The sequence below is a fragment of the Oncorhynchus mykiss genome, chromosome 5, assembly GCF_013265735.2.
Source record: "Oncorhynchus mykiss isolate Arlee chromosome 5, USDA_OmykA_1.1, whole genome shotgun sequence".
Taxonomy (NCBI): domain Eukaryota; kingdom Metazoa; phylum Chordata; class Actinopteri; order Salmoniformes; family Salmonidae; genus Oncorhynchus; species Oncorhynchus mykiss.
The window spans coordinates 22,003,144-22,028,718 of record NC_048569.1 but is presented as its reverse complement, the minus strand read 5'-3'; the positions used below and the strand labels follow the sequence as shown (position 1 = coordinate 22,028,718).

Here is a 25,575-nt window from a genome sequence, read left to right as displayed (position 1 = left end):
GACTTGCCAAAACTATAGTTTGTTAACAAGAAATGTGTGGACTGGTTGAAAAACGAGTTTTAATGACCCCAACATAAGTGTATGTAAACTTCTGACCAACTGCAGATCCAGTATCCATGCACATTGTAAATATGGTACTGGAATTTACCCTGTATATATTATGCTTAGATACTTTATCGTGTTCTACCTTGTTATTTTTAGTATGACATTGTTACTGATTATTGCATTGTTGGGGTTAGAGCTGGCAAGAAAGGCATGTCACTGTGCATTTGACATTAACTTGAAAACCACAAGCTTCATCTTACTGTGTTGCTTGCTGTAATTCCTTCTGTATGCAGAAGAGGACAGTATTCTCAGTATCTGTGGCCAGGATTGGTCTCTCTCAAAGCAGATGTCAAACACCTGACCTTACAGAAAATGCTTACAAGATTCCTTGAGGAATTTTTGCCTTTGTGAGATTTTTCCTGTGGGTTTTCCTTTAGGATTTTTCCTAACTTTTTAGTAAGATATGTAAGGCGGTGTCAGAGGAAGTCCCTAAAAATTGTAAAAGCCCCCAGTCACCCAAGTCATAGAATGTTCTCTCTGCTATCGTATGTCAAGCGGTATCGGAGAGCCAAGTCTGGGACCAAAAGGCTCCTGAACAACTTCTACCCCCAAGCCATAAGACTGCTGAACAGTGAATCAAATGGCTAAATTACTATTTGCATTGAACCCCTTTTTATTTGCACTGACTCTCTTGCACCAGCTCACTGGACTCTACCCACACACTCACATATACTACACTGGCACTCCAACACACACACTCACATATACTACACTGGCACTCCAACACACACACTCACATATACTACACTGGCACTCCAACACACACACTCACATATACTACACTGGCACTCCAACACACACACTCACATATACTACACTGGCACTCCAACACACACACTCACATATACTACACTGGCACTCCAACACACACACTCACATATACTACACTGGCACTCCAACACACACACTCACATATACTACACTGGCACTCCAACACACACACTCACATATACTACACTGGCACTCCAACACACACACTCACATATACTACACTGGCACTCCAACACACACACTCACATATACTACACTGGCACTCCAACACACACACTCACATATACTACACTGGCACTCCAACACACACACTCACATATACTACACTGGCACTCCAACACACACACTCACATATACTACACTGGCACTCCAACACACATACACACACACTACATATGCTCAAACACACAAAACGCACACATGCACATAGACACAGTTTCACACTCTTTCACGTTCTTCACATATGCTGCTGCTACTCTGTTTATCTATCCTGATTGTCTTGTCACTTTTACCCTTACCTACATGTACATATTACCTCAACTACCTCATAACCCTGCACATTGACTCGGTACTGGTACTCCTTACACTCTCATTTTTATTGTGTAAATATTAGCTTTTTACATTTTTGTACTTTTTAACTATGCGTTGTTGGGAAAGGGCTTATAAATAAGCATTTCATGGTAAAGTCTATTCCTGTTGTATTTGGTGCATGTGGCAAATCCAATTTGATTGATTTGATTTGTTTCTGTAGACAAACCACAGAGCTGATTGGATGGATGTGGCTTTCACTAACGACCCGTGATGGATGGGGAAGTGCGTGTGTGTTTCTGTCTGTGTGTCGGATTTGTGGGTGGGAGACCCTGTATGGTGGCATGAGGCTGTGGGGGCGGGACCACAGAGGGGTCCTGTGGCCTGTGGTCAACTCAAAGGGGGCGATGGCACGGATATGCTAATTACTGAACACAAACAAACACATCATAGGTAGAATGGCTGTTCATCAAAGTGCTTTCCTTAGCAAGAACTCTCATGATATAACTCAGCTTCAATTATTCCTATTTGTATTCTTCCTATCTTTTAGTAGAATTGAAAATGGCATACCAAAACAACTAGCTATTTTTGGAGGGGCAGAGACACAAAGTCTCTCTCTCTCTCTCTGTATATCATGAATGTGGGCTGTGAAACTGTGAGATTCAAACTGTCACAAGTCAGTGAACTCCACAATAATAGAGTCTTGATACTTGATACTTGATACTTATGTGTGTAAAATGCATGGTAATGCATTGTATTTACAGTGTATCCTTGAGTGTGGTGGAGAAGCTTAAATTCCGATGACATCACAGATAATCCTGCTCTGTCTGTGTGTGTGTGTGTGTGTGTGTGTGTGTGTGTGTGTGTGTGTGTGTGTGTGTGTGTGTGTGAGAGAGAGAGAGAGAGAGGGTGTGCCTTTTGTGGTGTGTGCTGGAATCCTTAGATTTGGGGTTAAAGGGCGGGACACGTTCCATTCCTAAACCCCTCAGGCCTCCTCCCTTCCTTCCTCAATACCTTGTCTGCTTGAACACTCTCCTGCAGCATGAGCTCATGGGCGGAAAACACACACACTTATGGTGCAGGCAGGCAAGCATGTGCAAGGTCTTGATTGATCTTTGGAAACAATTTTTTTGTGATTTATTTTATTTCTAAAGCATACTGATTTAACAGGTTCAAAAGGTATAGATGTAGTCTTGCCTCAGTCCTTCCCTCTGAGAGAGACCACAAGCTCGGGAATGTGGAGTTTACACAGCCAAGCAGTTTTATTTGGAGGACAGAGAATGTCCCTTCAGTCAGGCCAGAACCCACTTCCTTTATAAATACACTCTCCTCTCTGGAAGGTCCTGTGTTTAGTTGAGCTGGGTGCATGTTTTAGTTCATGCTAGCTGATACTGTGTGTATGCTAGTGAGAGTGAAGAAGTGGCGAAGCAGAGAGGCAGGCATGGTCATCACTCATGCTCATCCCTGCCTGGGGAGGGAATCCAGCATAACTGGAGAGGTGGTTATATGGACCCAGTCTTTCTCTCCCATCTACACACAGGTGTGATCACGTGTTTCTACTGTTTTAACAAGGCTTGTTCCAGGATGTTCCTACAGGTTTCCAGAAATTTAGAATAATTTAAATGATGTTTTAGGATGTTATTTTCCTTATATTAAAACTGTGGTTTAAAGGGTTTGGTAGTCTCACCCATCCTTTTTCCATTCCATCTTCACTCTCCTCTCTTTGACTCTAGCCCTGCTCTTTTCTCTCCATCTTCCTCTCTCTCTCTTGCTCTCTCTCAGCCTCTCTTGGCAGCCATTTTGGTTCCTCATGTCACCCTCTGTGGTCCGACATCGTCTTGGGTAACGCCTTATAAAACAGCTTCATATAATGCCACATTCAACACACAGACACACACACACTCACATTTCGCTGCTCTACCAAGGTCAGCCTGACCATACAGGGCTGAACCAGAAGACTGAACTCACACACACACACAGCTCGGCTGGCCTGGTTAAAGTGTTTAATTAGCAGTAGTGGTCATGACTTGATGTCGTCGTATGCTTGTTTGTGCATATGCTTGTGCGAAATATGTGTATGAGGGGTGTGTGTGTGTCTGGGTTACAGTGACAACTGTGATCAGTGACATGGTAAAGGCTGAGATCACAGAGGCTGAAGTCATGGGTCTCACAATCTACTGTGGTGTGAGAGGGCTGTTGTGCGCTGACAAGGCTGGTAAGGTTTGGGGCCGGGGAGAGGCCCGGGCTGGGGCTGGGGAGAGGGCTATGGCTGGGTGATAGGGCTGAGGCTGAGACTGGGGAGAGGGCTATGGCTGGGTGATAGGGCCGAGGCTGGGGAGAGGGCTATGGCTGGGTGATGAGGCTGAGGCTGGGGAGAGGGCTATGGCTGGGTGATAGGGCTGAGGCTGGGGCTGGGGAGAGGGCTATGGCTGGGTGATAGGGCTGAGGCTGGGGCTGGGGAGAGGGCTATGGCTGGGTGATAGGGCTGAGGCTGGGGCTGGGGAGAGGGCTATGGCTGGGTGATAGGGCTGAGGCTGGGGAGAGGCCCGGGCTGAGGCTAGGGAGAGGGCTATGGCTGGGGCTGGGGAGAGGGCTATGGCTGGGTGATAGGGCTGGGGCTGGGGAGAGGGCTATGGCTGGGTGTTAGGCTGAGGCTAGAGCTGGGGAGAGGCCCGGGCTGAGGCTAGGGCTGGGTGATGAGGCTGGGGCTGGGGAGAGGGCTGAGGCTAGGGCTGGGGCTGGGGAGAGGATCTGGGCTGAGGCTGTTTGTGTGGTTTTGGCCTTTAGCTCAGAAGAGATCTGTGTGTTTCTGTATTTAGTTGTCCTCTCTTTTCCCCTGTTCTGTGGCTACAGCGGGTATCCTCTCTAACTGTCTGCTATCTTCTAAACACACACATATCTTCTTATTTCCTCTTCTGTGTTCAGCTAGACTGGAGTGGACTGAGCCTGCAACAGCTGGTAAAATCTGGTGTGCGTGCATGCATTTGTATGTGCATCAGTATGCTTGTGTCTGGGGCAGATCTATGGGCACCTTGTAATGATAGTAGATGTGTGTTTGGGGCTCTGCAATTCTGAGGCATTCAGAACTGCATTCTCTAGAGGGTAAACACACACAGTGTTAGAGTTTCCTTAAAACGGCAATCAGCTGTTGAAACAATAACAAAGCTTACTCCCACCCCTGTTTCGGTAAAAAGTAAGCACTCTCATAAACAGAGCTGTGGATGCAAGGACTGACCTTCAATGATATCAAAATAATAATTTTAACCATGTTTTGAGGCTGTATAGCATTTATTTACATTTACTTTGTTACAAACGTAGTAAAATGAGCTTATATTTTTGTTTCTGATGGGTTACGACAGTTGAGCTAAGAACATGAGGCATTTGAAGTTATATTCTTCAAGAATCAATAGGTACATATCAGTGGATGCTGGTGGTAGGAGTTATAGGAGGATGGGCTCATTACAATGAGCCGTTCTTCAATAGCTTCTCCCACCAGCCTCCTCCTCTCCTCCTCTGGTACATATGAGTTAAAAGTTTTAAAAGTATGTAGCAACTGCTGACTGGGGCTGGAGACAGGGCTGGCTGGGTCAGAACTAGAAACAATTTTTTGCTTTATTCCATTCTTCAAAATAAACCACTGGTTTAGGACCTCCTGTCCCCCTCCTCTTCTCATCTCTCCTCATCTTCCCTCTCCTCATGCCCCCACCCCCCCCCCCCCCCCCCCCCTGCTATACTCGCCAATGTGGCGTCAGCAGCAACCAGCTCCAGATGTGCCACCCCCCCCCCCACACACAACCCCACACACACACACCCTCTGCACGTGTGATGTGGTCTGGACGATATGCTCCCGGCCTACCCTGCCTATCCTCTACCCCGCCCTACACAGAAACGCACACACCCGTACGGACACTTGCTTGTGTGCACACACAGCCACCAGAGGAGAAGAGAAGCTCTGGGTTTATGACGTGTTTTTTTTTTAGAAAAGCCAGTTTAAGACTCCCATAGGGCGGACCAGGCCATGTGTGTGTGTGTGTGTGTTTTTTTATGTCAATATCAAATCATTTCTTGGTAACTGGGATAGTTTTCAATTAAAATGGTGTTCTCAGGCAAGAATTTTGCTAGGACTGTCTGGGAGTGGTCTAAGTGGGGAGTGTGTGTGTGTGTGTGTGTGTGTGTGTGTGTGTGTGTGTGTGTGTGTGTGTGTGTGTGTGTGTGTGTGTGTGTGTGTGTGTCAATATCAAATCATTTCTTGGTAACTGGGATAGTTTTCAATTAAAATGGTGTGTGTGTGTGTGTTATTGGCAGAGAGGTTTGGAACTCTCTTTCTTATTTTTCTATTAAAGGTGCAATATGCAGAAATCACTGCCACTTCCTGGTTGCTAAAAGTCTAATAGTTCGCAGAATTTCAGTTTATGTGATAAAACAAGCAATGTGTAGTGTAGAGAATCATTGTACCATCTAAACCACTGTGAAATATATTTTCAATAACCCAAAATATTGTATTTTCAGCTGTTTATGCTGGTGTACAAAACTGAAATGAAAAAGAAGCCAAAATTAAACGTAAGAATGGGAAGCATAGAAATAGTGCACATAGAACAGATCTACCACGTCTAACACTTGCTTTCTAAAGAGAACGACAGAACTATAACTCACATTTCTATATGAATTTGGTTGGGTTGCCCAAAATGTTACATATTGCATCTGAAGGTAATTTACAGCCTGGTGATGTCCCCAGGCAGGCCAAAACTCCCACCAAAACAGTCTGACATTTCTGGCGGTCTTTTCAAAAAGCTCTTACACTAAGAGGGCACTATCCTCATTTTCACAATTTCACAGTACTAAATATATATTTAAAAACAGAGGCAAATCACGTTTTTGACTGCACTGACTGCACTTACTTGTTGACATTTTTTGTGCCTTATATGAAGCATTTTTATACAGCCCATATTCCTTTTGAGGCTGTAATGCAGCATTTAGCTAACCTGTCGTCAGTGGAGTTTGCACACCATCGAACAGACTGATAGACAGTCAGATATATGAGGTACCCAATAAATAAATGTTATTGGGTTATTTTCCAATTTGGGATCCCTAATGCATGCTGGGAAAGTAGTTGACCTTTGGCCATTATTGACTATACCAGGAAGTACAGCTTGTAACACCATTCCCAGTTCATCCATCACAGCCAATAGCATTACTGATTCTTATAAAACAGCCATTCCTACTGTAGTCTAGCCAGCCCCCTGTATCCCATGCCAATGTTGCCTGGACATGCAGACACATTTCACACAGCATCAGTCAATGGACGCAGACAGAACATACAAGTGTTTTTGTGTGTTTCTCTCTCTGCATCACCTTCCTCTGATTTTTAATCAACTGTTTACTCAGACCAGGCCCAGTTACATCACTGCCCAACCAGTTAGCCGCGCACACACACACACACACACACACACACACACACACAGCAGGGCTCTCCAAGATATGAAAGCCATTTCCCTCTGTCAGAATTTTAGTTAAAAGGGCAGTAGACACAAATGCTGAGTAGCCTAGTATTTAACGTCTTGTGAGAATGTTGCCAAAACACAAATAAACAGGCTGTCTATTTCCAAAATATGCTGTGTTAAGATCAGTCAAGCCAGTAGCCAACTTTTATATTTATTTGTGACAGACCTACAAGTCTACAGTGTAGGCTAAATCATTTTGAGTTCCTGCAAGTGAGAGGGAGAGGGGAGTGAGAAGGGGGAGGAAAGGGGGAGGTCTCCTTCAGAATCTCTCAACACACGGTGAGAAGTGTTTGGGGGAGGTCAGAGAGCTGGAATTCGCCGCTCGGATATACATTCAATGACCTAACGTTATAATGTTGCCAGACAATTCGCCTCGCAAATAGATCTATGCGGGTTGCAGTTTTCTGCAAATGTTTTTCCCGACAGTTGCAAGACAATACAGAAGATGGTCGGAGTTTCCACATGTTTTCTCCAAGAATAGGAACGTATTGAGTAAAGTCAAATGCCTTGAGATTTGCTGCTGTTAGAGATATCTTTACTGAAACCGGTAGAAAACTTTAGGCTACGTGTGAGGTATTTGTGCTGAACGTGTTTTTATACCTCTTCTCTCGGAAGATAGAGACCGCTCCATTGCTACTCCGAAATCAATGGCCATTAAGGTTACTCGAAGCTTCACCGCGCCACTGCGTTTGAACTCTGGAAAAACACCGCATTGTTTACGAGAGTTGTGACTTTAAGGTTTAAAAGACATCGATCGAATCGGACATTTCATTACTTTCTTTTAGACGTCTAACCTACCTTCTCGAGGGGAGCTGCACAAGGATCAGAAATTCAGGTGAGACACTACCTTCAATGCGAGGGTAGCCTAGTGGTTAGAGCTTTGGACTAGTAAACGAAAACGAAAGATTTCATGTTCAAATCCCCGAGCTGACAAGGTACAAATCTGTCGTTCTGCCCCTGAACAGGCAGTTAACCCACTGTTCCTAGGCCGTCATTGAAAATAAGAATTTGTTCTTAACTGACTTGCCTAGTTAAATAAAGGTTTAAAAAAATGTTTTAAAAAATGTCCACACTGTCAATGATACAATGTTGCAGCTTGCTTTGGCCTACGTGATCTGTAAACATTTGAGAAAACAATTATACTTTAAAATAAAGTAGGTATAGACCGATCTGGCCACTCATGATCATATTGGAATTATCCTACATAGGCTATAAGAATGTTATGCAATTTAGGGGGCCCTGCCAGTGTTAGCCCTAACAAAGTAAAGAAGAAAATCACCCCGATTTAGATGCCGTCGTAAACTATAACTATTGGTAACCATTTCATAAATTCCAACCTTTATAATGCCTTATTATGAAGGCTTCATTAATCATGTATAATATATACACAAAGATGACCACATAATTACAAACCACAGTCCAGCTAGTAAGATTTGACCCATGTCTCTCTCTGACTGAGGAACACACCGTAAAGCAGCCAGCCGAGTCACATGCCACCGCAATGGGCAGACTGGGCACACCGACCGCTGTGGGTGTACATGTATCAGTTTAATCTGTTTACGGTAAATGAGGCTTGTGCGTGTGACATTCCAACTCTGATGAGATCCGGCTGTTCATTCAGCAGCACGCGCCATATCTGCTGTTCGTTGACTCATCACAGCGCTACTGCTTGACCGGTGAGTCACGCGCAGAACCAAATGTTTATTTTTTTATTTTACCTTTATTTAACTAGGCAGGTTAGTTTTGAACAAAATCTTATTTCCAATGAAGGCCTAGGAACAGTGGGCTAACTGCCCTGTTCAGGGGCAGAAAGACACAAGATAAAAAAATGTTTTACCTTGTCAGCTGGGGATTTGACCTTGCAACCTTTCGGTTACTAGTCCAACACTAACCACTAGGCTACCGAACTGTCACCTACTCCTTAGTAGAATGGGAATAACAGTAGTACTGTTGCCACATGATCTGTGGGCCATGCATGACATTGAAGTTATTGGGCTGGTTTCCTGGACTGAGATTAAACCTGGTGCTCAACTAAAAAAAACACTTTAAATCGAGATTCTCCTTTGAGAGTTTTTTTTTATCTGTCCAGAAATGGCTCATTATGATCACATGACCATTTTGGATGTTTATGTCAGCACATACACACAATGATGATAATAATGGTGTGATGTGAGAGTTCAGTTTCAAGTGTATTTGTGTAATGAATCTTACTCGCCAGGGTAACAGTGAGAGAGAGATGCTGAATGTGAGTGTGAGAACTGACTCACTCTGCCATTTGGGAATGGAGAGAATGTGTGATGGCTGCTAATCTGTATCAGATACCACATTATGGGAGGAGAAACAGATGAGTAGAGAGAGATAATAGAACAGATAGAGACTGAGAGAGTGATAAAGAGATGAGTGGGGAGGTAGATAGAGGTGTATGGTAAGGCACTGAGCTGTTATCCAGGCCTATAGAAGACTCCAGGGTCACTGACCAGGAGTGTGAGTGAGTTAGGAGGATTAAAGTCCTACAGCAGACCTGTGTGCTTTCTGTTCTACTCTCAACCTGTCCTCTGTCTCCAGACATTCAGCCTCTGTAAGTAACAGTACTACAGCTGGGTTGTATAGTTGCACAATCAATGCCTTCATGGAAGCTTCATGGTAGCATATCTCAGCCATGGCTCCCCTTGACACACAGGTACACACCATGAGCTGTTTTCCAGTTTACAGGAAAATGGTGTGTTACTATGACAGCGTTACTATGACGAGTGGACCAGGCCAGGGCTGAGGCAGAATGTGGTGTGTTACTATGACAGCGTTACTATGACGGGTGGACCAGGGCTGAGGCAGAATGTGGTGTGTTACTATGACAGCGTTACTATGACGAGTGGACCAGGGCTGAGGCAGAATGTGGTGTGTTACTATGACAGCGTTACTATGACGGGTGGACCAGGGCAGGGCTGAGGCAGAATGTGGTGTGTTACTATGACGAGTGGACCAGGGCTGAGGCAGAATGTGGTGTGTTACTATGACAGCGTTACTATGACGAGTGGACCAGGCCAGGGCTGAGGTAGAATGTGGTGTGTTACTATGACAGCGTTACTATGACGAGTGGACCAGGCCAGGGCTGAGGCAGAATGTGGTGTGTTACTATGACGAGTGGACCAGGGCTGAGGCAGAATGTGGTGTGTTACTATGACAGCGTTACTATGACGAGTGGACCAGGCCAGGGCTGAGGCAGAATGTGGTGTGTTACTATGACGAGTGGACCAGGGCTGAGGCAGAATGTGGTGTGTTACTATGACAGCGTTACTATGACGGGTGGACCAGGCCAGGGCTGAGGCAGAATGTGGTGTGTTACTATGACAGCGTTACTATGACGGGTGGACCAGGCCAGGGCTGAGGCAGAATGTGGTGTGTTACTATGACAGCGTTACTATGACGGGTGGACCAGGGCTGAGGCAGAATGTGGTGTGTTACTATGACAGCGTTACTATGACGAGTGGACCAGGCCAGGGCTGAGGCAGAATGTGGTGTGTTACTATGACAGCGTTACTATGACGAGTGGACCAGGCCAGGGCTGAGGCAGAATGTGGTGTGTTACTATGACAGCGTTACTATGACGGGTGGACCAGGGCTGAGGCAGAATGTGGTGTGTTACTATGACGAGTGGACCAGGGCTGAGGCAGAATGTGGTGTGTAGGTAAAGGCTTTTGGAATGGAACACCTGGAGAGGTCACATCTGCCAGAAAGAGAGGGAGGGGGAATTACAAATAGAATTTTAGGAGAACTAGAAATTGTTTGACTGAAGGAATTAGAGGGGGGGTAATTTTAGGAGAACTAGAAGTTGTCTGACTGAAGGGATTAGATGGGGGGGGGGGTAATCTTAAAAGTACTAGAAGTTATCTGACTGAAGGGATTAGATGGAGGGGGGGGGGGATAATCTTAAAATAACTAGAAGTTGTCTGATTGAAGGGATTAGATGGAGGGGGGGGGTAATCTTAAAAGAACTAGAAGTTGTCTGATTGAAGGGATTAGATGGAGGGGGGGGGGGGTAATCTTAAAAGAACTAGAAGTTGTCTGATTGAAGGGATTAGATGGAGGGGGGGGGGGGGGGTAATCTTAAAAGAACTAGAAGTTGTCTGATTGAAGGGATTAGATGGAGGGGGGGGTAATCTTAAAATAACTAGAAGTTGTCTGATTGAAGGGATTAGATGGAGGGGGGGTAATTTTAGGAGAACTAGAAGTTGTCTGATTGAAGGGATTAGATGGAGGGGGGGGGGGGTAATCTTAAAATAACTAGAAGTTGTCTGATTGAAGGGATTAGATGGAGGGGGGGTAATCTTAAAATAACTAGAAGTTGTCTGATTGAAGGGTTTGGAGGGGGGGGATAATTTTAGGAGAACTAGAAGTTGTCTGGTTGAAGGGATTGGGGGGGGGTAATTTTAGGAGAACTAGAAATTGCTGACTGAAGGGATTAGGGGGGGGGGGGGTAATTTTAAGAGAACTAGAAGTTGTCTGACTGAAGGGATTAGAGGGGGGGATGTATGGGGAGGAAGGCATGGAAGAAAGATGGAGTAGGGAGATGTTTCTGGTATGTTGAAGCCCTCTCCTCAATAGAGAGCTGGTGTGATGCTCTATTCTTGGCCTAGCGACTATATGCCACCCTGTGTGTGTGTGTAGTTACCATCAGTTTTTTATCATATCAACCTCCCTGAGTCATTCTAAGCTATACACAGAACCAGCAAGCTGACTCGGTGGCTTCTAGTTTAAACCAACAGCATCTGCAGAATAACAGCTCAGAAAACAACTAGCACTGGACTTGAAGCTATTTTGGAAGGTTTTACTTGCAATGATCATCATTTGTAGGGGTTTTCTACCCTGCTCTGGTTCAAAGCAACTCTCTTTGTATAAGACCGTCTGTTAAATTGCTGAAATGGATGTCAAAGTTACTGTTATCTGCTGTTTCCTCTCTCTGAAGTTAATTTTAGAAGTTAAAGAAGCCACACAGCAAGGCTAGGGCCAGGAGAAAGTGGTCTTATTTCTGTTCTAATTGTGTCTGTGGTGATTATGTGGTGATTTTGGGGGGTGGGGGGGGGGGGGGGGGGGGGGGTGTAGAGCTGGAGCAAAAGCCTGCATACTCTACTCTTACTCTCCCTCATTCTCTCTCTCACCTACAGTATGTAATAAGAAGACTGTCTGCCTAGCTGTTTCTGTGCTGGGCTCTGCTGTCAGCCAGCCAGCAGTACGATGGAGACTCTCCACCATAAAACTCATAAATCTGCAAACAAACTCATCAATTTAAGAGACTCTTTACGTTAGTGTGTGGTTGAGTTACGGGCGGTGTCAACGAGGGTAAATTCTCTGTGTGTGGTGTAAATCAAGGGCATTAATGACATCTTCATAAACCTGCCACTCTACTCTTTACTGTTACATATCTCCCACTCTGGGTCATCACCCTGACACGCACAACCACACGCACACTGGCTGCCAGTTCTGAAGGACAGAGTAACCCTCAGTAATGCCCACACCATCCCTAGCTGCCAGCTACAGTAGTGTCCAAGTTTCAGTAATGTTAATGTACCGTCAAGCTGTTCAACATGTTTCTGACTCTACAACAGTATATAATGAGAAGGGAGATTATGTATTATAGAATATGTTTACAGCTCTCCTGGGTGTTAGTCTCTCTTCATCAGTGTTTGTTTGTGGTCTGAAGCAATCTCATAACACCTAAACACCAGATCCATCTTCTCAATGAGACTTTAACACTGTGGCACTGGCAGGCGGACTGGGGGGCATATGGTGTTTGGGCTGGGGGTGCGGGTTAAGGCGTCCGCAATCTACGCATGCTTCCCATCAAATAGTTTGTGCATATATTAATCATGACGTTCTTGTTCGTTTTGGTATTCGGTAAGGTTTTTGTGGCTGATCTTGTACACAAACATTTTTCTCGAGAAAAGCCGAAGTCGGTAGCCGAAGTCTACGCCCCTTTGTCGGTGATTGGTCAACAGTAGGGATTCTTCAATTAAGTGTTTGTCATTCAACCAGAGATTAATAATTTTCATGCAAATTTTTCAGTTGAGAAATACTTCTAAATGAATGACAGAATTCTTGAGTTACCTTAGATGAAGTCTGATTATTTTGAGGAAGTGTATACTGGCTACGGCGTCTCAAGATGGACAAACAGTACTATTGCTGCTTAATGACTTTTAAGGGAGTATGCGAGCGCACTCATTCAGCACTCGGCTAGGCGCCAGCCAAACCGAAGCATGCTGATGCCTTTAGGGGGAGGCATAACAAAACTCTGATAAAACACAGCTCTGTTTTGGAACGTTTGATGGGCATTAATATGTGACAGGTGAGCTTATTGGACAAGCGTCAAACAATGTTATAGTGTGAGGAGTGTTGGAAGCGGAGTTCTCATCTGAGATCTGTGAAAAGAGACACCAGAGCATGTGTCAGTCTCTACCAATGTCCTCCTGCGAGCATGGGCTGACCCGTTAGAGCCTGACCCATATGTTTTTCGGGTCCGATTCCGATTTTGGGGGGGACAAACTTACCGATACTGATATACATTTTCCACATTAAGTTCTCATAAATTGCCATCCAAAAGAGCAATTGTCCAATAATTGTGCTTCAAATATTGATTTCATACATTGTGACAATAATGACAAGTGTTCATATAAGCATGAGATTCCATTTTTTTCATTCTATTTATTAAATATTGGTTATCGGCTGATAGTATTGGGGACCTGATATATCGGACGGGCTCTAGACGGGGTAGCAGTGTCACATCCTTTTCTTGACATTTATTTTCATAAAATGTCTTGTCTTGTCTTTAACATATTCATCAATGTCCCTCTCTTTTTTCCTCTTACAGTTCCCCACCTGAAGAGTTGATGGTTGTAGGCTGATACATTTAAGCGCCCTCTTCAGCCTGCCCTGTACCGGTAGCCCCTACCATTCCAGTACTGTACCAGTTAACCTATACCAGTGCCAGTATGTTGTTGTCTCGCTCGTCTCTGCTGCTCCTTTGGTCACTGCTGGTTCTACTGATTTACTCTCCCCTGACCCAGTCCAGACCAGCTGCTGCCCACGTCAGCGACACAGGTAAGAGACATAGGCCACATAAAGATCTTAAATTCTCTTTCTTTCTTGTGCTCTCTCGGTTGTAGTTGACAGGCAGGGCTACGTCTCATTAGCTGTGTGTGTGTGTGTGTGCCTTCTTTTCCTCTTTGTTATTTCATCTCTTTTAATCCCTCAGGCTGAGGGTTCTGGGTTCAGGCTGAGGGTTCTGGGTTCAGGCTGAGGGTTCTGGGTTCAGGCTGAGGGTTCTGGTTTCAGGCTAGGGGTTCTAGGTTCAGGCTGAGGGTTCTAGGTTCAGGCTGAGGGTTCTGGGTTCAGGCTGAGGGTTCTGGGTTCAGGCTGAGGGTTCTAGGTTCAGGCTGAGGGTTCTAGGTTCAGGCTGAGGGTTCTGGTTTAAGGCTAGGGGTTCTAGGTTCAGGCTGAGGGTTCTAGGTTCAGGCTGAGGGTTCTAGGTTCAGGCTGAGGGTTCTGGGTTCAGGCTGAGGGTTCTGGGTTCAGGCTAGGGGTTCTGGGTTCAGGCTGAGGGTTCTGTGTTCAGGCTGAGGGTTCTGGGTTCAGGCTGAGGGTTCTGGGTTCAGGCTGAGGGTTCTGGGTTCAGGCTAGGGTTTCTGGGTTCAGGCTGAGGGTTCAGGCTGAGGGTTCTGGGTTCAGGCTGAGGGTTCTGGGTTCAGGCTAGGGGTTCTAGGTTCAGGCTGAGGGTTCTGGGTTCAGGCTGAGGGTTCTGGGTTCAGGCTGAGGGTTCTGGGTTCAGGCTGCTACCATGGTGGTTCAATCCCACTGACTCTGTTCTGCTATCTGGAACTGTTCCGTTAGTAGTGGGTCTCTATTCTGAGCTCGAGAAAACAGAACATACACTTACATTTATGGATGTGTGTTTGGGGTGGGGAGATTCTATATTTGAGCTAGAAAGAAGCTCTTCAAGGTTTGTCCATTTAGTTTAAAGCTGAGGATGTTTACAGTGATTTTTCATGGTGCAATGGTTTACATATCCTGTCCACACACGCACGCATACATACATGAGCACACACACACAGCTGGTTGGAGGTGGAACAGAAATGCTGTTTTTGGTAGGAAAGGATGAATGCCGTCTGAAAGGAGATGGTTTTATTTGTATTGGCGAGTACTGTAATCACAACCATCCTGACCAACCCTAACACCCTGTGTTGTGTGCGTGTGTTTGTACGCACATGCGTGTGTATGTGTGTGTTTCGCTTCCAGCCATCTGGTATCCAGCTGAGAGTGTGTGTGTGTGTGTGTGTGTAATACTGTTGTTTTGTAACCCATAAATTCTTGTTTTTCTCTCTTAGTCAAAAACACCTAAATGTAACTTTTGTGCCGCAAACTCTTTTTCCATAAACAAAGTCTGCTCCCAATTTCCCATATCCTTCTCTCCTTCTCGTTGCTTCGTTCAAATAAAGGTTTAGGTTTTTGGACTTCAACCAACTCCCCCTGCTTTTCTCTCTTTTAGTGGATTCCTTTCTTTTTTTCAGTAATTTGTTTGCTCTCATTGTCTTTATCCCCTCTCTCTGTCGCTCTCTCGCTTCCCCGCTCTCTCTTTCTCTCTCACGCGCTCTCTCTGTCTATTTTTGACAACCTCTCATTGAGAATGTTCCCCCTGCTATGAGCAGGCAGTATTCAAGACCTCCCATAATGCAGTCTCTGTAGACCTCTCCCTCTAGATGACAGACATGCTGTATTCAAGACCTCCCATAATGCAGTCTCTGTAGACCTCTCCCTGTAGATTACATACATAATGTAGTGAGGTTGGGAGCTTGAATTCAGGGATGGTCTGTGTCAGTCTGTGGTGATGCTGATTATGGACCTAATATCTGTAGATTAGAGGAGAAATGATGACTGCTTTTCTGGTGTAGGTCCTGCTGAGAGGTTGGGAGGTATTGAATCTGTGGCAGAACATGTCCTGAGTTACCAATATATTGTATAGTAATCAGTAATCCTGATGAGAGGTGAAAAGGGATGTGTGGTAGTAAATATCCCTGCTTATAGTAATCACTGATCTGATGTGGCCGGATCTGTGAATGCTGTGGAATGGAACCTGAGCCGACTGTGTCTAATGGTAGAAGGAAGTAGGCTTTTTCTCATTCAACGTATTCAAACAGGACCCATTAAAGATCTGAAACCTGCTGCTTTTCCCTCCTCTCTCCCAACTCACCCTCACATCCCTCCTCTCTCCCAACTCACCCTCACATCCCTCCTCACCCTTTGTTCAAAACCATTTGTCAGGATGAAGGTGGTGATTATTAGTGTGTTTGTTTATCTCTGAGCTGGGGGTTAGGGAGCAACAGGGGAACTGTGTGTGTGTGTGTGTGTGTGTGTGTGTGTGTGTGTGTGTGTGTGGCAGCTTAAAGGGGTAAAAATGTGAAAGGTTAATCTTTAAGCCGTTTCCCTTTTCACTCAGCAGGAGCATCCCAGACCCCCACAGAGTAACCCTGCCTCAGCTCTTCCTGTTTAAACACACACACACTGGTTTCTATGTTTGGTTTACGTTTTCTTCTCTCTCCATAGCTGACATGCTGGCATCTTCTGAGGACGAAGATGATGATGATGAGTCTTCTTCAGAGGAAAATAAATTATCCAACAATCAGAAGCTCCAATGTAAGCTCCTTCTTCTGACCTCTTTCCCCTGCCACTTTTCTTTCTCTCCCCTTTTATTGGTCTGAAAAAGTAGTTACTAGCCAAACCAACTGAAGAAAGATTGATATTGATATATATAAATACAAATAAATAAATATAAATACCCTCTCTCTAGTGATGGCTCCTCAGTGGGCGACTCCAGACAAGATGGAGAAGAGGCTCCATGCTGTTCCTGCCAGTAAGACTGTTAAATTTCGTTGCCAGGCGACTGGTAATCCCACACCAACTTTGCGGTGGTATAGGAATGGGAAAGAGTTCAGGAAAGACCAGCGCATTGGAGGCTTCAAGGTATGTGTTTTTGTACAGCCCTCTGCTTCATACTGGGTTGTCTGAGTTGTGTATCATCTGTCAAAGCCCCAGTACAGCCAGAAACGTGATTGTCCTGTGTTTTATACACGGAGTGTACAAAACATTACGGACACCTCCTATTTCCATGACAAAGACTGACCAAGTGATTCCTGGTGAAAGCTATGATTGCTTATTGATGTCACTTGTTAAATCCACAATCAATGTAGATGAGACAACAATTGCAACCCAATATTAGGAAGGTGTTCTTAATGTGTTGTACACTCAGTGTATATACAGTTGAAGTCAGAAGTTTACAGACACCATAGCCAAATACATTTAAACTCAGTTTTTCACAATTCCTGACATTTAATCCCAGTAGAAAATTCCCTGTTTTAGGTCAGTTAGGATCACCACTTTATTTTAATAATGTGAAATGTCAGAATAATAGTTGAGAATTATTTATTTCAGCTTTTATTTATTTCATCAGAAGTTTACATACACTCAATTAGTTTTAGGTAGCATTGCCTTTAAATTGTTTAATTTGGGTAAAACGTTTCGGGTAGCCTTCCACAAGCTTCCGACAATAATTTGAGTGAATTATGGCCCATTCCTCCTGACAGAGCTGGTGTAACTGAGTCAGGTTTGTAGGCCTCCTTGCTACGCTTTTTCAGTTCTGCCCACAAATTTTCTATGGGATTGAGGTCAGGGCTTTGCAATGGCCACTCCAATACCTTGACTTTGTTGTCCTTAAGCCATTTTGCCACAACTTTGGAAGTATGCTTGGGGTCAGTGTCCATTTGGAAGACCCATTTGCGACCAAGCTTTAACTTCCTGACTGATGTCTTGAGATGTTGCTTCAATACAGCCACATAATTTTCCATCCTCAGGATGCCATCTATTTTGTGAAGTGTACCAGTCCCTCCTGCAGCAAAGCACCCCCACGACATTATGCTGCCACCCCCGTGCTTCATGGTTGGGATGATGTTCTTCGGCTTGCAAGCCTCCCCCTTTTTCCTCCTAACATAACGATGGTCATTCTGGCCAAACAGTTCTATTTTTGTTTCATCAGACCAGAGGACATTTCTCAAAAAAGTACGATCTTTGTCCCCATGTGCAGTTGCAAACCATAGTCTGGCTTTTTCATGGCAGTTTTGGAGCAGTGACTTCTTACTTGCTGAGCAGCCTTTCACGTTATGTTGATATAGGACTCGTTTTACTGTGGATGTAGATACTTTTGTACCGGTTTCCTCCATCATCTTCACAAGGTCCTTTATTGTTGTTATGGGATTGATTTGCACATTTCGTACTAAAGTACAATTGCGTGATCCCATGGTGTTTATACTTGCATACTATTGTTTGTACAGATGAACGTGGTACCTTCAGGCGTTTGGAAATTGCTCCCAAGGATGAACCAGACTGTGAAGGTCTACAATTTTTTTTCTGAGGTCTTGGCTGATTTCTTTTGATTTTCCCATGATGTCAAGCAAAGAGGCACTGAGTTTGAAGGTAGGCCTTGAAATACATCCCCAGGTACACCTCCAATTGACTCAAATGATGTCAATTAGCCTATCAGAAGCCTCTAAAGCCATGACATAATTTTCTGGAATTTTCCAACCTGTTTAAAGGTACAGTGAACTTAGTGTTTGTAAACTTCTGACCCACTGGAATTGTGATACAGTGAAATAATCTGTCTGTGAACAATTGTTGGAAAAATTACTTGTGTCATGCACAAAGTAATGTCCTAACCGACTTGCCAAAGCTATAGTTTGTTAACAAGAAATTTGTGGACTGGTTGAAAAACTAGTTTTAATGATGCCATCCTAAGTGTATGTAAACTTCTGACCTCAACTGTATTTCCACACTATGAGGTTGGAATAATACTGTGAAATTGTGAAAATTATATGAATGCCCTTTTAGTGTAAGAACTTCGTGAAAAGACCGCCTGAAATTTCAGCCTGTTTTGGTGGGATGGAGTTTTGTCCTGCCTGGTGACATCACCAGGTGATAAATTAGTTAGTTCCAAACCTCTCTGCCAATAACAGCTAGTTTTCAGTGTTCCCCTCCCCACTCAAACCAATCCTAGACAGTCTTAGCAAAATTCTTGCTTCAGAAATGGCTCTTGCTATAAAAAAAACAGAAAAAAACAATCACAGTAAGGTGCGTTACACAATATTTTTTTATTTGATATTGAGATAAAAATGGATGCATTGAGCCTGTAAGTCAGAGAGTAAATAGCATACCTAAAAACTAATATTACAGTACCAAGGGATACTGTGTAAAAAGACAACAGCAGGGGTCCAAGCACTGAACCTTGGAGAACACATGTTATTTCTACTTTGCCAAAATTAAATTACTAACACACAACACAAAATGTGTATTTTTCATGGCTCTTCTCACGTTTTCACTCCTTTGCCTCTTTCTCTCACGCTCTTCCTCTCTCGCTGTCTCTTTCAGCTCCGGGACCACATGTGGACAATAATAATGGAGTCAGTGGTTCCGTCTGATAAAGGCAACTACACCTGTCTGGTGGAGAACAAGCACGGCAGCCTCACACACACCTACCAGCTGGACGTAGTGGGTCAGTGTGCATATAAATACAGTACCAGTCAAAAGTTTGGACACACCTAGTCATTCCAGGGTTTTTCTTTATTTTTACTATTTTCTACATTGTATAATAATAGTTAAGACATCAAAACTATGAAATAGTACACATGGAATCATGTAGTAACCATAAGTGTTAAACCTATCAAAATATATTTGTGTTTCTTCAAAGTAGCCACCTCTTGCCTTGATTTGCACACTCTTTGCATTCTCTCAACCAGCTTCATGAAGTAGTCACCTGGAATGCATTTCAATTAACAGGTGTGCCTTGTTAAAAGCTAATTTGTGAAATGTCTTTCCTTCTTAATGCGTTTGAGCCAATCAGTTGTGTTGTGACAAGGTAGGGGTGGTATACAGAAGATAGCCCTGTTTGGTAAAGACCAAGTCCGTATTATAGAGTTCAAGTAACAGACACATCTCAACATCAACTGTTCAGAGGAGACTGCATGAATCAGGCCATGGTCAAATTGCTGCAAAGAACCACTGCTAAAGGACACCAATAATAAGAAGATACTTGCTTGGGCCAAGAAACACGAGCAATGGACGTTAGACCGGTGGAAATCTTTATTTTGGTCTGATGAGTTCAAATTAGAGATTTTTGGTTCCAACCTCCATGTCTTTGTGAGACGCAGAGTAGGTGATCTCTGCATGTGTAGTTCTCATCGTGAAGCATGGAGTAGGAGGTGTGATGGTGTAGGTGGTGCTTTGCTGGTTAAACTGTCTGTGATTTCTTTAGAATTCAAGGCACACTTAACCAGCATGGCTACCACAGCATTCTGCAGTGGTGGTGTGTCCAAACTTTTGACTGGTACTGTATATATATTGTGTGTGTTTACTTTTGTTATGTGTGCCTTGAGTGGTGGGAGTGTGTATGTTAGTGTTTTTGTATCACTCACATTGCATTGATGTTTTCTGTGTATTCTAGAACGTTCCCCTCACAGGCCCATCCTCCAGGCAGGCCTGCCAGCTAATCGTACGGCCATGGTTGGTAGCGACGTGGAGTTTGTCTGTCGAGTGTTCAGCGACCCTCAGCCCCACATCCAGTGGCTCAAACGCATCACCATTAATGGCAGCAGAGTGGGACCAGACGGACTGCCTTACGTACGCGTACTGAAGGTATACACACACACACACACACACACACACACATATATGTACATGTTCTGAAGGTAACGCACACTGTATTGACGAGGGCTATGTCACAAAATCTCTCTTTCTCTCTCAGACTGCAGGGTTTAACACCACAGACAGGGAGATGGAGGTGTTTACTCTGAGGAATGTGTCTGTGGAGGATGAAGGAGAGTACACCTGTCTGGCAGGAAACTCTATAGGACTCTCTCACCACTCTGCCTGGCTCAGTGTGATCAAAGGTACACTTGTGTACAAACCTTTGCAGCCCAATGTGCTTTGTATATTTCCACTTAAAATGGAAGAAGAAAAAAAACAATGTAAAAAATGTTCTGAATTTATCCCACTTCACTCCCTCTCCTCCAGATCTGCCCCCCTCCCCTGTACCATCTCAGGCCTACCTGGAGATCTTCATCTACTGCGTCGGTTTCTTCATCATCATGTTCATGGTCGCCGTAGCGACCGCCTGCCGACTACGCTGCTCCCCGAAGAAGAGCGACTTCAGCAGCCAGCTGGCCGTTCACAAACTGGCCAAGAGCATTCCCCTACACAGACAGGTAACACACACACACACTAGTGACCCATGATCGTGTGATGGGTAACCTTTGCCTGAGATGTGAATACTTTTTTTCCTGAGCTAATCCATAGGCTTTAGTTCAGCAGGCTAACTCTTATTACAGTATATCCTCTCTCACTACCTCCCCTTCTCTTTCTCAAGGTGTCAGTAGACTCCTCCTCCTCTCTACAGTCGGGGGTGTGTCTGGTCAGGCCGTACCGCCTTTCCAGTGGAGCCACGCCCACCCTGGTTGGCATGTCAGTGTATGAGCTGCCCGCAGACCCACTCTGGGAGCTGTCACGAGACAGGTACTAGAGGGCTTATATCCCTGCATAGAGAATACCCAATCTATAATATCGACATACATAACCCTACATATTGCTTACATCATCTGCACACGGTACTCATAACGTAACCAAGGAGATTCATAACCTCCATGCACAGGACATTCATAGCCTTGCGTGTCTGTGTTCTAGGCTGTCTCTGGGGAAGCCACTGGGTGAAGGTTGTTTTGGTCAGGTTGTGCTAGCAGAGGCTGCAGGTCTGGACAGAGAAAAACCCTCTCGTCTCACCAAGGTTGCCATCAAGATGCTAAAAGGTACATAGAACTACTTCCTGAAATATATTCCCAATATTTAAGGAGATAATTCAAAATAAACTGAAAAACAGTGTTTGTATTGGTTGATATTGATTTGATGTCACATCCTGTTTCCTATGTAGCGGACGCCACAGAGAAGGACCTGAGTGATCTGATCGCTGAAATGGAGATGATGAAGATGATCGGGAAACACAAAAACATCATCAACCTGCTGGGAGCCTGCACACAGGATGGTAATACTGGTGCTGTTTGTGTCCTTGTGTATGTGTGCTTGTGTGTGTGTGCGCGTGCGTGTGAGCGAAATAGCATTTTATTTGCACAGATGAGTACAATGGCCACAGTACCAAGGGGTTCAAGCGCTGAACCTTGTGGAACACCACATTGTGTATTATAACCCTTCCCTCTCTCTCCAGGCCCTCTCTACGTGGTGGTAGAGTATGCATCTCAGGGCAACCTGAGGGAGTACCTGCGTTGTCGGAGGCCTGTGGATCTGGAGTACTGGTCTGGGCCAACCCAGGCCCCCCTGGACAGCGTAGAGGTCAGGGAGCTGGTGTCTGCTGCCTACCAGGTGGCCAGGGGCATGGCATACCTCGCCTTACAGAAGGTCAGAGAAGAGACCAGTGTTTTTGTCTGTCTTTTTGTCTGTCTGTCTCTCTCTCGCTCTTCTTTTCATCTTTCTGTGTTTCATTCTCTTCATCTGAATCTATTATTTTATCTTACTCTACCTCTCCTTTACTGGACATTAGTGTAAAACAGTCAACCAATAAATGAATCAATCACATTTTCTTCTGTAGTGTATCCACAGAGACCTAGCAGCCAGGAACGTGTTGGTGACCGAGGACAATGTGATGAAGATAGCAGACTTTGGTTTGGCCAGAGACATCCACCACATAGACTACTACAAGAAGACCACCAATGTAAGTAACATGATCACAGTGGAGCGAGTAGACGACTGAAATTCAGACAGACGGACATATAGATGTTTTAACCCAGGGGTGGCAAACTCATTCCACGGAGGGAATGAGTTTTTCAATTAAAACCTAGACAAAAGCATTAGACAACCAGGTGAGGGGAGTTTCTTACTAATTAGTCAGCTTAATTAATCAATCAAGTACAAGGGTGGAGCGAAAACCTGCAGACATTTAGCCCTGAGTTTAACACGTGGTTTAACCCCTTGTTTTCCTCCCAGGGTCGTCTGCCAGTGAAGTGGATGGCTCCAGAGGCTCTGTTCGACCGCATCTACACACACCAGAGTGACGTGTAAGTCACACTCCTAACTCCTAATATACATTCTGTGGTGTTGTGCTATCCATCCTGTTGTTATGTGCCTGTCGGTTTACTTTCAAGCCCAGCAATAACTGTCCCTGAGAAAGTGATGTTGATTGTATTGAATTCTGTTGTAGGTGGTCGTTTGGGGTGTTGCTGTGGGAGATCTTTACTCTAGGAGGATCTCCCTACCCAGGGGTCCCTGTAGAGGAGCTGTTCAAACTGCTGAAGGAGGGACATCGTATGGACAGGCCAGCCGCCTGCACAGAGGAGCTGTGAGTACACACACACACAAAAAAAACACAAGTATACTGTAAGAATGTCCTCGCAAGTAGAGTAATACAAACACACGCTCTGTTGTAACACTGGTGTGTGCTCTCAGGTATATCATGATGAGAGACTGCTGGCACGCTGTTCCATCTCGCAGACCAACCTTCCAACAGTTGGTAGAGGATCTGGACCGCACACTCTCACTCATGACCAACCAGGTAAACAAACACATTCACGTGCGCACACACACAAACAGTGTCATTTTCGTATCATTTGAATTATTCCCCTGAACGTGTCCTCCCTCCCTCTCTCAACTCTCTCTAGGAGTATTTGAATCTGTCCATCCCTGTGGTCCAGTATTCTCCATTGGGTCCAAACACCAGCAGCTCCTCTGACTCTGTCTTCTCCAGGGAGACGACTCACAGAGCAGAGTACTCTCCCCTGAGCCCATCCTGGACCTCCACCCAGCACACCCCCTCTAGGACCCCCTCTCATACCTCCACCCTGGCCTACGCACACCGCAAACCTTCCAGAACCCCGTCTTGAACCTCCATCCTAGCCTACGATCACCACAGCATCTACCCTGACGTACACCCGCGGACACAGCCTACGCTGATCTAAAAACACTGCCCCGCCCGTACACCTTAACCTATCCACCTCCCTCTTTATCCACAGATAAAGACAATGGAAAAGACAGACACATGGAGGGTTATAACAGAGTCATAAGACATGAAATAGAGTTTGCACAAATATGGACTCTTCTCTCCTCCTCCCCAGGACTATACTGAACTATTAAAGGGATAGTTCACCCAAATTACACATTGGGAAAGGGGGATACCTAGGCAGTTGTCCAACTGAATGCCTTCAACTGAAATGTGTCTTCCACATTTAACCCAACCCTTCTGAATCAGAGAGGTGCGGGGGATGACTTAATCGACATCCACGGTGCCCAGGGAACAGGAACCAACTGCCTTGCTCAGGGGCAGAACGACAGATTTGTACCTTGTCAGCTCGGGGATTCAATCTAGCAACCTTCCGGTTACTGGCCCAACACTCTAACCACTAGGCTACCTGGAGGTTTTCTTAAACTGTAAGCAAGGTATGAGACAATGTATGAGAGCAATCCATGCTTTGGTTTATTTTCCCTGGCACTATTTTCACATGCTAACATTTTAGTATTTGTGACACATATCCCATTCAAGTCATGGGACTGATATTAGCATTTGTCACCCATGGACAAAACATCTAAGTGACTTTGTTGAGCTTCACAATCAATTTAAAATACTTTTGGATAATTTGGATATAATGTGCAAAAAAGTATAAAATCGGTTCCATGACTTGAATTGGATCTGTGCCACAAATGCTAAAACAGTGCAAGGGAAACTAAACCAATGCATGGATTGCTGTCATACATTGTCCATAGACTGCTTATAGGATCATAGACTGCTTACAGGGTCATAGACTGCATACAGGGTCATAGACTGCATACAGGATCATAGACTGCTTACAGGGTCATAGACTGCATACAGGATCATAGACTGCATACAGGATCATAGACTGCATACAGGATCATAGACTGCTTACAGGGTCATAGACTGCATACAGGGTCATAGACTGCATACAGGGTCATAGACTGCTTACAGGGTCATAGACTGCTTACAGGGTCATAGACTGCATACAGGATCATAGACTGCTTACAGGGTCATAGACTGCATACAGGATCATAGACTGCTTACAGGATCATAGACTGCTTACAGGATCATAGACTGCTTACAGGGCAAGGAAACCAATGTGTATGTTTTATTTGGGTGAACTATCCCTTTAATGTAGGGAGACTCTCCCAGGAGCAAGAGGAGGAGGAAGAGGAGAAGGCTGCTACACATTATTGATCTTCATCGCCATATTATGAAACAAGCTGCTGCTTTGCTGAGCAAACCATACAGGATATAAAAAGGACATTGATACCAAGGAAAAATAATGTTGTTCTTTTGTAAATACAGTATATTACGAATTGTTAATATGAATACATATTTCCAGTATTTTTATTTTATACATGGTAGCTTGTTTTTATCCCTGTCATTGAAATGACATCTAAGAGAGGTGTGGATATGATGCTATGTGTTAGAATCAGAGGAAAGAAGTGGCTATGATACTATGTGTTTTAATAAGCTAAAATAGCAGCAGTGTTAGTCAGTCAGGGCTTGCCTTCAGTATCACTCTCTTGTCTGGACTCTATGGACACT

General features: G+C 44.6%; 1 protein-coding gene across 1 annotated transcript; it reads left to right on the top strand.

The window, feature by feature from the left end:
* The first annotated feature begins 7,158 nt into the window (after positions 1–7,158).
* Positions 7,159–25,382, top strand: LOC110523426 (fibroblast growth factor receptor 1-A). Its single transcript, XM_021602101.2, has 17 exons — positions 7,159–7,740; positions 13,768–13,997; positions 16,497–16,586; positions 16,741–16,913; positions 19,368–19,491; positions 20,440–20,630; positions 20,740–20,884; positions 21,009–21,199; positions 21,361–21,506; positions 21,675–21,796; positions 21,919–22,029; positions 22,210–22,400; positions 22,591–22,713; positions 22,986–23,056; positions 23,200–23,337; positions 23,445–23,550; positions 23,657–25,382. The coding sequence occupies exons 2-17, from the start codon at positions 13,889–13,891 to the stop codon at positions 23,876–23,878; spliced, it is 2,253 nt and encodes a 750-aa protein (XP_021457776.2). The 5' UTR covers positions 7,159–7,740; positions 13,768–13,888; the 3' UTR covers positions 23,879–25,382.
* Positions 25,383–25,575: the final 193 nt, after the last annotated feature.